General features: G+C 44.0%; 1 protein-coding gene across 2 annotated transcripts in view; it reads left to right on the forward strand.

Moving 5' to 3' along the window:
- LOC126281373 (neuroendocrine convertase 1-like) overlaps nt 1-15,247 on the forward strand; it is a 435,322-nt gene that overhangs the window by 304,054 nt on the left and 116,021 nt on the right. For both annotated transcript variants that reach the window (XM_049980291.1, XM_049980290.1), the window contains exon 7: nt 10,564-10,736. In XM_049980291.1, coding sequence (XP_049836248.1) covers nt 10,564-10,736 — 173 coding nt within the window. The remainder of the gene's footprint in view (nt 1-10,563; nt 10,737-15,247) is intronic.

Consider the following 15,247-nt stretch of genomic DNA (forward strand, 5'->3'; position numbering starts at 1 on the left):
GGACTTTCCTAGTTTCTCAACGAGGAATGCGTTCTGGCATTCGCCAATTGTCGGCAGGCACTCCGCAAGGACCTGTGCTATATCCCATCCTTTTTAATACGTATGTAAATGATATGCCTGTCATCCCCGAGTGCCACCTTGCACAATATGCTGACGACACAGCAGTATACACCACTGGCCGCATTACTGACGCCGTCGTCGCCCGCCCTCAGAGACAGGTGGACGCCACCATCACCTGGAGCCGGACAAACAAAATAGCTCACAATGCCGCCAAAACTACGGCAGTTTACTTCACGAAACGGCGACCAGTCCTCCGCCGCAATATTTTGATTGCAGGTGTGCAGGCGCCGTGGTCCCCGACAACCACCTATCTTGGGGTCCAGATGGACCACAAGTCGCTCTTTCACTGTCATGCGGAGTATGTCACCAACAAGGGGCAAAAGCTAACCGGGGCTTTGTACCTACTCTTTCGCAGTAGGGAACTTAACCTGCATACCAAGCTCCGCATTTACCGAACAGCTATCCTGCCTGTCCTCACGTATGGATCTGCTGCATGGGCCACGATTAGTGTCACCAGGATGCGGACATTGCAGCGCCTGCAGAACATGGTGCTCAGGTGGAGCCTGCACGCCCCGCCACTCACGAGAATTGTCACTCTCCACGAGGAAGCGGATATCGTCCCCCTAAAGACGACAATACGCATCAACGCGCGGCGGCTCTATGAGAAAGTGGATGCCTTTCGGGACACTGTCCATGGGTTACGCCACGTTGGGACCACACTTCCACGCCCCTGGCATCGACATCCGGTTCCCCTAACCATCCTAGAGGAATCGGATTCCGACCATGGCTAACGATATGTCTGGCACGCCCACCACGGACGCATCCTTTGGCGGGACTAGCCCCCATTCTACATCCAATACATTCCCACCCTACCTGCCCACGTTAGGCTCAATTTTTCTGCTTGACTGATGTAGTACTGTCACCGTCAGAGGGTGGTACTACAAGTCCCACCGCCACACCTCCAAAGTGAATTGCAGTGACGCAGTGTCACTGCCCTGTGGAGATTTACTGCCTTACCAACACAGCTAGACCGCAAAAAACCGGTAATTCTGTATTGTAACATATCACAAAAGAAAAGAAAATTGCTTGAAGTTGATGAGCTCTGAGCATGTGCTAAGCGTAGGAAACAGTGAGAGAGATGATCACATGTTTCCGTGTACATAATTTGTTGGTGAGTACGTAAGGCCAGGAGCGCATTGTCATTGTTGACGAGCCTGCTTCTAAATCTATCAAATCTATCGAAAACTGTTAAGACCAACAATGTTGAATAGCGACTCTTAAATCATGAGCAGTACAGGGCTATAGCTTTATTAAATACAAGTTCTTTATGAGAGAGCTTCCATTTTATGAAGAATGTACAATCCAGTCTAGGTGTTTTCTGTTTTAATAGTCTGTTCCGCCCGAATTAAGCCACCAGGAAACTGCCTAATTGTTTCGCGATTGGTTTCTGGAAACTTGGAGCGAATGCTTTGGACACCCAGATCGCCCGCAACGAATCCCATAGAATATTTGTGGGACATAATCGAGAGGTCATTTCGTGTACAAAATCCTGCACCCGAAACACTTCCGCAATACCGTCCATTGCACGTCGGACTGCTGCATTACGCTGGGCAAAAGAATGTCCAACACGATGATAGGAGGTATCTTGAGACTTTAGTCACCTCAGTGTGCAGTAACAGAAGAATGGAGGGGTATCAACTTGCTGTTCTTAGTGCTGGTGCTTCCACATATTCCGGTTACTAAATGTGGCGGTGGTTTTTCAGATAAGAATGGAAAAATATAATTAAAGTAATATTTCGTCTCATGTTAACGTCAGAATGTAATGATAAATCACAGTGCAATGTAAATTATACGATTTACCGTAGCAGGACCGTAATCCTATAACCCAAGATACTTTAAGACCTGTTGAATCCAAAATTACTTGAGTAGAAATATATCCGCATCCCTGGCTCCGGTTTTCTGGTGCTTTGCCACAGTTGCAGTTCGTTTCGCGAGTTTATTAGCTGATTTTAGGCTCATTTTAAAACTTTAAAAACTTCGTACGATTTTTGCACGTTTGCAGATTAGCTCCTACTTCTTCTTTTAAATATCCTTTTCGCTTTGAACTTGCTTTTACGCACCGCGCGTACCTATCATGTTTATCTGTGCTGCTTCCAAAGTGTGAAAATGTATTCATACCTTCAAATTTCTCTTTCCCAGCTCTAGCTGTACGTCACGTCCGCCTGTGGCATTTTCTTCTTCAAAGTGTTCTGAGCAGTATGGGACTTAAGTTCTGATGTCATCAGTCCGTAGAACAACTTAAACCTAACTAACGTAAGGACATCACACACATCCATGCCCGAGGCCGGATTCGAACCTGCTACCGTAGCAGTCGCGCGGTTCCAGACTTTAGCGCCTACAACTGCTCGGCCACTCCGGCTGGTATTTCCTTATAGAATTACAGCTGGCACATGTCCCATTACATTTAGCACGCAGTGCAATTCTACTTTACTTCCGCCTGCCACTGCTATATCATCCATTAATAATATAGAGCTAATTATCTGTCCCTGATAAACAATAACAGTCATTCACGTATCCCAAATCACATTGAACCTGTCACAGTTTATAGTGCCACAGTAAATTCCGAAATACGACCTCATCTGCATTTTGAATGTATTTCCCTCCATATACACAATAAACAGTAGTTCCGCAATTTGTTTATACACGCGAGCCGCTTGGCGGTGCTACAGGAGCGAAGTTGCAGGAAAACTGTGCGAGATTCGTGATTCATTATAACTCTGTTATAACTTCATTGTTGACATGCATTTGGTAGTTTTTATATGTTTACTATACATTATTTTAATCTTATTATGTATAACGCTCATTTTATCCGTATACTTCTTCTCCAATGTAAACGACAATTTCTACTATTCCATTTATAAATATTTATTATTTTTTTTCAGTCCTCAGCCACTATAGACCGCATATAACGAAATAATAAGCAACCAGATGCATAAAAGAAATTTAATTTATTTACCGGTTCGAGGACTTAGCGCCCTTTTTGAGAGGGTTAACTATCACATTAATTGCGAGTGTCAGCAATATGATGTACACAGTAAAATGACATGGTATGTGATTCATAATGTCCGTACAAAATCAGTATAAAGAAGCGAAACAACAAGTGCAGACATCATGCCAGAACAGGAACTAATGCTGATTGGCTACTTTTGTCGCATTATGTCTGCATTTGTTGTTTCGGTTCTCTATACTAATTTTACGCGGACGCTATGAACCACCAGGATAATGCTCGCCCGCATACTGCCCGTAAAACTCAATGTGCTCTACAAGACGTGCAGCAGCTCCCCTGACCACGGCGATCTGTGGATTTGTCCCCAGTGTCCACGTGACGTGACGTGACGTGACCAACAACTCTTACAGAAATACGTGAACAGGTCGAGCTGGCGTGGCATAACGTATTCCTCCATTCGCCATGTGTGCGACCGACTGGATGTTACCAGAGCACCCGCGTTGCCGCCCTTGTAGTAATACCAGTATTTCAGCATGGGTAGATTTCTAGTACCTCAGAACCGCTTGCGCTGTTGATCTGTAAATGTAGTTAGTTGTTTTACACACTTCAAATGAATATCACGTGCTCTAGAAAACGGTGTTTTTAGTTTTTTTAGGGATACACATTCTGGCCTTTAGAGATCTTTAAAATGAATGGTCAAATCGACAAGCGAAAGCATTTCCGACATCTTCGACTTCTTATCTATAATAGATGTGCCAAAGGCACGGAAGCTGCTCGGGAGATTTTCGAACTGTATAACGAAGAAACGGCGCCTCTAAGGACGGGTTAAGATTGGGTTAGGTGATTCAGATATGGTAGTTTCGACCTCAAAGGCATGTATGATCCACTACAGACTGCTTGTCTGCAACCGAGCTGTGTATTATGCAGAGCTTTAAGTCCAACAAATGGAATAAGTTATCCACAAAAAAAAGTTATATATACAGACAGTTCACCCATTCCGGAAATCGATAATCCCGACAATTTTTGCCTGTTTTGACATCGATACTTGCAAGATATCGGTCCCCGGAATTCCAAGACTTTCGGGAATGTTTTAATGTCAATAATATAAATTTGACATAAAGTCATGCTGGAGGCAGGCGACCATTGATAAAAATAGTCAGTAGTTTCCATTCAGGCAGACTAGATCGCAGTTGTAAAAGCCAAACAACAGGCAAGGAATTGACTTATTTATAGCGCATATGGCGCGTTTTGGGATTCATTTATCAACAGATATTCAGGAGAGACTGCTGCACCTATGGCGTTTCACATAAATCTTGAAACGTCTCATTTACCTGCAGCAATCACTCCGGGATATCTGAGATGAATGAATTCAGTAACGTGTGAGGCATCCCTTGCCTGATATTGTACTTGCAACCCACTCTGTTGGCATACCAAACTACTGATTGTTTTAATTTCAGGTTTGATGTCGGAAAACAAATGACAAAAAAAATTTTTTTTCGTCTGATACAGTTACAAACTAACAATTTTCGAAATTTTTCATTTTACTTGTTATGAGAAACCTTGTTTCTTGCCAAATTTCATGATTGTAGGCCAACGGCAAGTACCCCATGGAATTTAATGAACGAGTGTGCGAGTATCAAAATATGACACAACGTTTACCCGTTTCCGAGAAAAAGGGTTTTTAACAGTCCGGCAGACACACACACAGACGGACAGACAACAAAGCGGTCATACAAATTTTCCGTTCTCACCAACTGAAGTATCGGACCCCTACAACGACCTAACCGGCGATATGGGGTTCTTCTGCAACACAACAACGGCCTCACATCACCAAAGAAGCCTTTCAAACACTTGTTTGTGAGATGTTGCCACATCCTCCATATTGACCCGACTTGTCTGCCTTCAGATTTCTATCTGTTCCGAGCCCTCTAGAATGCATTGCTTCGAGTGTCGCCCGAATCTGGTGGTCTTGCTGTAGCGTTCTCGCTTCCCACTCCCGGGTTCCCGGGTTCGATTCCCGGCGGGGTCAGGGATTTTCTCTGCCTCGTGATGCCTGGGTGTTGTGTGATGTCCTTAGGTTAGATAGGTTTAAGTAGTTCTAGGGGACTAATGACCATAGATGTTAAGTCCCATAGTGCTCAGAGCCAATTGAAGTTTTTTTTTTTTTTTTTTTTTTGAGTGTCGCTCAGTATTGGCTTGGAGCTGAAGGCCTCGCTGGACGATTTCTTCGAGTAAAACCCAGGTGATTTTTGCTATCTGAGGCACTGAGCAGCTTGCTGAACGTTGGGAAGAAGTTGTTAACGAGAAAGCAGAATACATTGATGATTGATTTGCTGTTCGCTAGACCTTAGAACTTCGGGGCCTACTCAGTAGCATAGATACTTTTTTCGCCTTCTTTTTTTTCTGTGTGTGTGTGGGGGGGGGGGGGGGGCAGGGGAAGCGTACAGGTAGAAGGAAATCGAGGAGACATATTTGATGCTTCTGCTGTAGGAAGGACAATGAAACAAGAAGATTTTTTGAGACTTTAAGAAAAAACTAAATGAACCTCGGGCTCATTTTGTTCAGTGTCATAAAAATTGTTTGACTACGATAGAGCTCCTTTTGGAGAAGAATTTTTCGAAATAATACTGAAGGTTTTCATGCAATGGAATTTAATGTCTCCAAAATTTATTTTCTCGTACCACATTTTTGCTTTTTTCCTGGCAAATCTTTGTCAAGCAAGTGAAAAAAATTAGGAGAACCTTTTCATCTTCAGATATGAATCTCTATAAACCTTATCAGTGTTACTGGTATCAGTCTATTCTGGCCTGTGTTGTGAGTCATGATAAATACTGGACATCCAGACTGCACGAGATGAGCTAAGGAGAAAAGACGATGAGATGAGAGCACTCATAATTCTCGTATCCCAGTCACGTGTCATGGTCAGTCTCGAATCCAGCAATGAAAACTGCTTGAAGAATGAGTGCTACCGGTAAAGACAGAAAAAGTTCATCTCGATTTGTCCTCTGGTGCTATCGCTAACGCAGAGTAACGAATAGCCCACAATTTCCCAAGGGGTTTGACACTGGGCAACTACAGCACGTTTGTTTCACGTTGTCGCACTATAGTAACACCTGCGAATACAGCACATGCAAATAAAAGCGCAATCTTGTTACTTAAAAGTTGTGGTGCATCTTCAAAGACAAAACTTAGTGCTCTAATCCATCTTACTAATCAAGATGGAAAGGTACGACGGTAAATTATTGTACCGGTAGAAAATGGATAACATCTTTCTTGTACTTCCATGGCTTCACAAATGGGAGTTTTGCAGCCCATTATGCACGGACCATAATCAATATGTTAATGTTTGATCGTACATTATAATCACTTCCAAGATGAGTGCCCACTTTTAGATTATTACAGACACGTTGGTCACCACGGAACAGATGTTCTCCATTTTACCGCAGATATTGATCTACTCGTAGTTTCATATTTGGAGAGAAGCCGAACGCATGATATTATTACGCAATATGTTACAGAAATAAGGCAAAGGTACTCACGAAAAATAGGTCAAATCTATCGTGCAAGTATCTTACCATACTTAGTTCAATGGTTTACTGAAGAAACATAGGTTCCGTAAACAAAGATCGTGTAAAATCCAATTCGCTCCGTTTGTCCACAAGGCAAAGAACGCAGCGTTGTGATAATGGCACCCAGATTGTTGTCGTTTTCCTTGACTTCCTCGAGACGTCGATACAGTTCAGTACTTTCACCTGATGCAGAAAATGTGAGCGTACGGAATATTCTGCCAGTTGTGTTGTTGGGATGAAGAGTTTCTAGCGAACATAAGGCAGCTTGTGATTCTCAACGGAGGAAAATCTTCATAAGTAAAATTAGTCTCGGAGTACCCCAAGAATGTGCTCTAGAACCATTATTTGTCACAACATGTATAAATGATCCAGTAGATAACGTCGGAAGTTCCATGAGGCCTTTCGCGGGCGACGCTGCTGTGTACGGAGAAGTCGCGACGCTAGAAATTTGTAGCGAAACGCAGAAAGACCTCCAAATAATCAAGCACTTCGAGCAATGACTAGCAACTGACTCTCGACATAAACAAATGTAACGTATTCCTCATAAACAGGTAGGAAAACCATTATTTTATTATTACATGATTGCACACCAAGCATGAGAACAACCCAGATGATTAAAATATCCCGTAGTATAAATATGGAGCGGATTAAATAGGAATATTCACATAAAACTAACTGCAGGTAAGCCAGATGTCAGACTGAGATTCAGTGGAAGAATCCGCAGCAAGTGTATCACCCTACAAAAGAGGTAGCTTATAAAACACTCACAGATGCTCAGCCAATTCCCGTGGCAGATGCTGCTTTGCTGCGAAGTCCCGAAAGCGTACGTTCCTGAACAGTCAACCAATATATTGTTGCCTCCAACGGATATCTCGCGAAAAGGCCAATATGTTAAAGACAGGTAGATCAGAGCCTACAAAGAGGCTTACGAGTAATCGTTCTTTCCGCGAACAGTAAAAAGTGTGTGACAGTCGTACACTAAGTACCCTCTGTCACACACAATAAAGTGTCCTGCGAAATGCAGCTGTAAATGTAGAAACACTTGTAATATTATTTTTTTTTTCTTAGTTCAATCAACAGGTTCCGCGATCAGCATCAGGACAGATTAGGTATTGAACATACACAGTCCAGCTACAGCAATACAACCAGTCCCTACGTTCCACTTCAACGTGGAATAACCACTCACTGCCGGGAGATGGCAGCACTAGCAGAAGACGACATATAACCCATGCTGGGAGGACGCGGAAAACAGTGCAGTCGTTGTAATGCGGATATGGAGCGATTTATCTCACGTGAAAAAGTGCGTGATCATTGCCTTTCGGGCCAATGGAGGAATCATTTCCGAAACGGCTAAATTTGAAAACTGTTCGTGTAACTCCTTGGTTAATGTGTATCGTGGATGACGAAATGGCTCTATCCACAACCAGCGCACCACAGGTCACAAGTGACAAGAGAGGGCGACGACTACAGGTAGTATACAGGCTAATAGACTTGCAACTGTCCTCAACAGGCGCCTGGTTCATACACCCATGCTGGCTGCTGTTCACCGGCGACGAACGCTGGTATTTACACGCCAGTAACGCAACTAGACATCAACTGAGTGACAACATGTGGCCTTTCCAGGCCAATGGCGTTTTATGCTCCATCTGACAGCTGGCTGTTGCTGTGCACGGAGTGAAACGTCTGAAGCAACACCCTGCGATAATCGTCCGGAGGGTCCAGGCCGTAGGGCATTCACTGGGTGGTCTCACCATTCTGGAAGGCACATTCGATCAAGAAAGGTATGCATCTATCCTTGCGGCCATGTCTACCCCTACATGCAATTTATTTTTTCCTTGCCTCGTTGGCATCTACCGGCAGGATAATGCAACGTATCATTCAGCTTGCAGTGTACTTGCGTGGTTGTAAGAACACCAGGACGAGTTTGCCGTACGGCCCTGGTCAGCAAACTGCCCGAGCTTAAACCCAGTCGAGAATCTGTGGGACCTCGATCGCACTGACCGAGCTATGGATCGTCAATAGAGAAGCCAAGCGCTGCCGGTCACGGGCCTAGCGTCGGCATGGCTCCACACCCCTGTTTGTTTCCTCCAGAACCTCGCTGACTTTCCTTTTGCACGTCTCGCAGCGGTCCGCGCTGCAAATGCTGCTTACTCACGATTCTGACACTTGGTCATATTAATGTCAGTGGACAGTGTATGTGATGTGTTGGATGATATGGGATGATTCACCGCAAATACAGAATGTGGTCGAACACTTTGTTTCTTTTTCCCATTAGAAAAGTTATTCCTTGCGTCCTCCATGGCTTGTGAGGCTTCTCCACTTGTCTTCCACGTACATTGAGGTAAACTGGAGCTTTGGTGAGGCTGATTAGGGCTGTTTGTATTCCTGGTACAGCTTGCTGGTTCCACGTTTACTCCTAATTATAGCAAATATTAAATACTCCATTAGGAAGTTATGTATTAAGTTTCAGTGCTGAACGTTTGTACTTTAGCCTGTCAGTTGTATCACTTGGGATATAATCATGAAGGGAAGATGTGATGTGTAATAACAAGCGCAGTGAAAAAAATCCTGAGCTACCGTTTATTCAATAAGTCTTTGTGAGACATCAGTGTAGCTTATTCTTAACAAAAGAGAGCACCCATCGGCATATTCTGAAATTCACATCTTCCGTGAATACACTTATTTTGTGATCGCTGATTCTCCAGGGTAAGGGGCCGTGGAGACATTTGTATATTTGATGTGGAATTGCATTTTTTGATAAGAAACAAAAACGATGAGTAAAGCGTGTTCGTTACTGTTCAGTACATAAACAAAATACGGGTGCAAGACAATGCAATTTCGCTATGTCAGTGTTTCCGCCTTCACAGCAGGCAAAAACATTACAACGTGATCGTGAGAACATGCACATCTGTAGCTGTCAAAGCTGTACCTGTCGATATCGTTTCGACTGCCCCTAGAAAGGTCAATCTTTGGTTGAGGTTCCTTCATTTTTTCCAGTGACATCTGACGTCATTCCCTTCTATCAGACTTGTAAGGTGTCATGAATCAAATTATGTTTCATGTAATTGTAAATTATGCTAATGATCAGTTACACAGATAACTCAGTGTATCCAAAACTGAGAGCCCCTAAAAATTCCCGGTTCTGTTCGTGTGTGTACTACACCGAATAACTCGGTCTGAAACGAGGCGGAAGGGCTAAAAACACACAAAAAAATTCACTAAAAACTGGAAAATAAAAATCTATCAGAAAGTCAGTATGATGTGTATCAAACGATTCCATTTGATCAGAAGAGTACGAAACTCAAATTCAAACTGGGTCTCGTCTATGCAAACTATTGCAAGAGTTGACGAAGTTTTCATTAATTAGTGCATTGTCCTTCAATTAAAGCTAATTATCAATGTTGAGGTATTTAGACCTCGTGTTCCGACTGAAATACTTATCTCAAAAGGATAATCTAAAAAGTGTCAAGATTGAGATGAGCAGTATCCTCATCTCTAGTTTTGCAGGACTGATTGCTGGAAACTAACCTCTACGAAACATGTTGAGTCACTGTGAATAACAGGTGATTTTGACTTTCAGTACAAGTTATAAAAGATGGGAATTATATCTAAAAGAGAAACATAATATGAAAACTTAAACTACACGAACGGAACTGAGACAGTAAGTACAAATAAAAATAAAACGGTCGCTACGGAAAGGGACGCTTAATTTCTGTCAGTTTTATGTAGTTGTCAAAACTGGATGATATGTTACATTAGAACCATTTCTTGTTATTATACAGAATTTTACGTTATAATTTACAAAGATGTTTTTGTATGAAGTAATCGATTTTTAAGAGATCGGGTGGTCTCAAGCAACCTCGAATTTATGCAAAGAGCGGCGAGTTCAGTAGAATTATACCACAACTGCATACGGTTAACACACAGGGGTGCGCTTGCTGGATGGTGACGTCAACGACAGGGTGGAGGGCGTGTCTCTGGGCTGGGCGCACCAGCTGGTCGACATCTACAGCGCCTCCTGGGGGCCCAACGACGACGGCCGGACCGTAGAGGGCCCGGGCCGGCTCGCCACTGAAGCCATCGAGAGGGGCATCCGAGAGGTAGGCTCCGCCACTGACCTGTATTATCAAAGACCCACTGAGCACATCCGGGATGCCTCCGAGACATATACAAGGTAAACAATAATAATACCGACAAAAAACTGGGACGGATTCCTGTCTGTTTAACGGGACATCTCCTCTAGCATTAGTTTTCCTTATAAGTATTTGTCGATACCAGCATTATTTTTTCAATTTTGAACAGGTCATTATTATCGCAGCTGCTTTTCTGAATACTTTCATATGATTTAATGCACAATATGTTACATTTCAAGCTAAAATTTATGAAAAGGAGTTATTTTATTTTCGATGTTACAATCGATATTACTAGCTCTGAATGTACAGTTGAAATAATTTTTTTAGAAACATTTGAAATTACGAATTATTTGGCACACTTAAACTTTATGTCATGAACTACGCAGTCTAGTACTGTTTACTATGTCTATTTCTGGATTCATTTTTGAAATAACAATCGAAATTAATAGAAATTCATTTGTCAAGAAATCTTGTAAGCCCCTTGGAATATGGTTATTACCGCGGAGTGAAGCAGTAGTAAGCAAGCTTCTGATGTGATCAGACGTATTTTTGTAATTTGCGCGAACTATGTAATTTCGGCTTTGGTAATGTGAAAATTCAAAAGACTGTGTGATATACTTAAATGTGGCAAAATATGTTAACGTAACAACAAAAATACTGCAACAACAAACTTAAAATTTATTTAGATCAACACAATCGTGAGAACGTAAAATTTGATAATTTCAGTTTCAAGAATTACAGCCCCTAGACAAGAAGAACTGGAGCCAACTCTACACGAAAAGCTAAGTACACTAGAAAGTTTATTGTATTCTTCGCTCCTCTCAAAGTTTTCATACGAAGCTTTGCTTATTGTGGACAACATCTTTGAATTAGGAAGGAGGGGGGAGATTACAACTGGAAATGGAGGAAAAAGGGCCTATGACCACGTGTCCAGAAACGCATTGTTGCCAAGGTACGAGTAGTGAAAACACAGTCCGCTACCTTTCTGATCATTCACCTGTCTGAAAGGATCCATGATGACATGAACGACCGGAAAGGGCTTGACATGTTTCGTAACGTGGTTGGTGTCTGTGAGGGTACTTGTTTTGGTACAGCCGTGCTACCTCTCGACAGTTTCACCATCGCCGATTGTTCCCGTCAGGAATACCGCATCATTCAGCTGTTTTCAGTAACTGCAGAAATCACGCAGCCTACAACACACAAGGATCACACGGCGCGTGGTGAGAGGAACTTTCATTCATCAGAGCAATCTACCGTGCCGACGATGTATTTCCGAATATGCACTCCTGGAAATGGAAAAAAGAACACATTGACACCGGTGTGTCAGACCCACCATACTTGCTCAGGACACTGCGAGAGAGCTGTACAAGCAATGATCACACGCACGGCACAGCGGACACACCAGGAACCGCGGCGTTGGCCGTCGAATGGCGCTAGCTGCGCAGCATTTGTGCACCGCCGCCGTCAGTGTCAGCCAGTTTGCCGTGGCATACGGAGCTCCATCGCTGTCTTTAGCACTGGTAGCATGTCGCGACAGCGTGGACGTGAACCGTATGTGCAGTTGACGGACTATGAGCGAGGGCGTATAGTGGGCATGCGGGAGGCCGGGTGGACGTACCGCCGAATTGCTCAACACGTGGGGCGTGAGGTCTCCACAGTACATCGATGTTGTCGCCAGTGGTCGGCGGAAGGTGCACGAGCCCGTCGACCTGGGACCGGACCGCAGCGACGCACGGATGCACGCCAAGACCGTAGGATCCTACGCAGTGCCGTAGGGGACCGCAACGCCACTTCCCAGCAAATTAGGGACACTGTTGCTCCTCAGGTATCGGTGAGGACCATTCGCAACCGTCTCCATGAAGCTGGGCTACGGTCCCGCACACCGTTAGGCCGTCTTCCGCTCACGCCCCAACATCGTGCAGCCCGCCTCCAGTGGTGTCGCGACAGGCGTGAATGGAGGGACGAATGGAGACGTGTCGTCTTCAGCGATGAGGGTCGCTTCTGCCTTGGTGCCAATGATGGTCGTATGCGTGTTTGGCGCCGTGCAGGTGAGCGCCACAATCAGGACTGCATACGACCGAGACACACAGGGCCAACACCCGGCATCATGGTGTGGGGAGCGATCTCCTACACTGGCCGTACACCTCTGGTGATCGTCGAGGGGACACTGAATAGTGCACGGTACATCCAAACCGTCATCGAACCCATAGTTCTACCATTCCTAGACCGGCAAGGGAACTTGCTGTTCCAACAGGACAATGCACGTCCGCATGTATCCCGTGCCATCCAACGCACTCTAGGAGGTGTAACTCAACTACCCTGGCCAGCAAGGTCTCCGGATCTGTCCCCCATTGAGCATGTTTGGGACTGGATGAAGCGTCGTCTCACGTGGTCTGCACGTCCAGCACGAACGCTGGTCCAACTGAGGCGCCAGGTGGAAATGGCATGGCAAGCCGTTCCACAAGACTTCATCCAGCATCTCTACGATCGTCTCCATGGGAGAATAGCAACCTGCATTGCTGCGAAAGGTGGATATACACTGTACTAGTGCCGACAATGTGCATGCTCTGTTGCCTGTGTCTATGTGCCTGTGGTTCTGTCCGTGTGATCATGTGATGTATCTGAGCCCAGGAATATGTCAATAAAGTTTCCCCTTCCTGGGACAATGAATTCACGGTGGTCTTATTTCAGTTTCCAGGAGTGTATGTTTATAGGATCCTTCACTTCCGCTCAGGATTCTATCTCCGCAGTTTGTCGGTTATATTAAAGTTTACCGCGTGTAAGTACCGACCACAGACAACTTTGCGAAATGTGGCCAGTGGCTGAACAGTCATGGAGTATAACGCCGACCAGTCCCCACCTTCCTGTCCCCTCCCCCCGCACCACCAGCAATTTCCGTGGCTCGTGTAAACCGTTTCTGCGACGTGCGGCCAACATTGTCACGGGATAAAGTGCACTTTGCACTGTTCCTAGTCTAACCCATTGCTCACTCAACGAAAATAGTGAGTTCCGACGTCGACTGCCTAATCCTAATTATCTCAAATCACTTCAAGAAATACACTGTATCCAAATTGTGACTGAACACCACGAAATCATTACCCTCGTGCAAGAGATGCATGTCCTACATCATTCATCATCATAATCAGTTTCCTGACGTATCTGTAGCTGCTTTGCGTCCCCATTTCTGGTGAGCCATCGCTTCCCTCTTCACTCTGCCTATACTCTTTAAAGTTTGTTCTTATAAGCACTCTTCTGATCGTAAATTATGTCCCATCCAGTTTCTTCTCCATTTTTTTACATTCATTTTTTTTATCTGCTCCCCGACTCCTCTTAGAGCCTTTCTTCATCCTCTCTATCGAACTTCCAGGCTTTTTCTTTCCTGCTTCCTAGGTATTTAACGGTTTGTGCATCTAATCTTACTCTTTCCGTAGTGCCATTACTTGTTTTCCTTTGTATTGATTATCAGTCCATTGATCTTTCCTTTGGATTTAAAGCAACCATTAAACCCCGCAATTATTTTTCATCCGTTGCTGCAACGGCTGTGATGTCCGCAGTGCTCAAACTCTTGTCTTCTAGGGGACACTGCTGTCATTTTCTTTAAGTAGAAATGAAGAATGTAGGAGATGGACAGCGATCTAAATTCACTTCTTCTCCTAATTCAGTCCTGTTGGTAATTTCTCCTTTCATTTTTGCTGATATTTCACTATATCGCTAAGCGACAGAAATGTAAGGACACAGAGTTGCTATGAAGTTCGCCTTATATTATAGAACAGCCTGAAGCTCTGTGATTTTAAATATTTAATCATACGCAACAGAGAATAATAATTTTATAGACATTCTGCTCAGGGGGTGATCTGCATGTTGTAATAGTTGAAGAAATACGGCAGAGCCAAGATCGCATTTCAATATTTCTTTTGAATTGATGACCGGTTTCAACAATACCTTGCTGTTATCTTCGTATCCAAACCGAGGGGCCAACTAGGAAAAACACAGCAAACGGAACCACATCGTGTGAGTTCCATTTTTCCTGTGTGGTACCTTGCTTTGGACCCGAAGATGGCAGCAAGGCATTGTTGAATCAAGACTTCACTCCAAAATAAATATGTATTTAAATGTGACCTTGCTACTGTAGTATTTATTCAAATATTACAAACGATAATAAACAAATACAGTTTTTATATATTCACAACATTTTCGCCTCGAGTCAATGAAAAACAAAAAAATATATATATTTATTGACGTGTTTTTGGCCACATTAGTTCACTGTGCGGCCACATGGTTTGGAAAGGCTACTGTCTCTTTCCATCTTCTAAAGAACTGTCGACGCATCACAGTTCAGCTTCTTATATACGTGTTGGTGTCAGAGGCGAACACATTCGCCCTTTAACCTGCCCATGCTTGCCATTTAGCCAGACACCACAAGTTGCCGCTACACCCAACCGAAGAATGCTAATTGGGAGTTTTGTTTGCCCACCCGG

This window comes from Schistocerca gregaria, chromosome 7, assembly GCF_023897955.1.
Source record: "Schistocerca gregaria isolate iqSchGreg1 chromosome 7, iqSchGreg1.2, whole genome shotgun sequence".
NCBI lineage: Eukaryota > Metazoa > Arthropoda > Insecta > Orthoptera > Acrididae > Schistocerca > Schistocerca gregaria.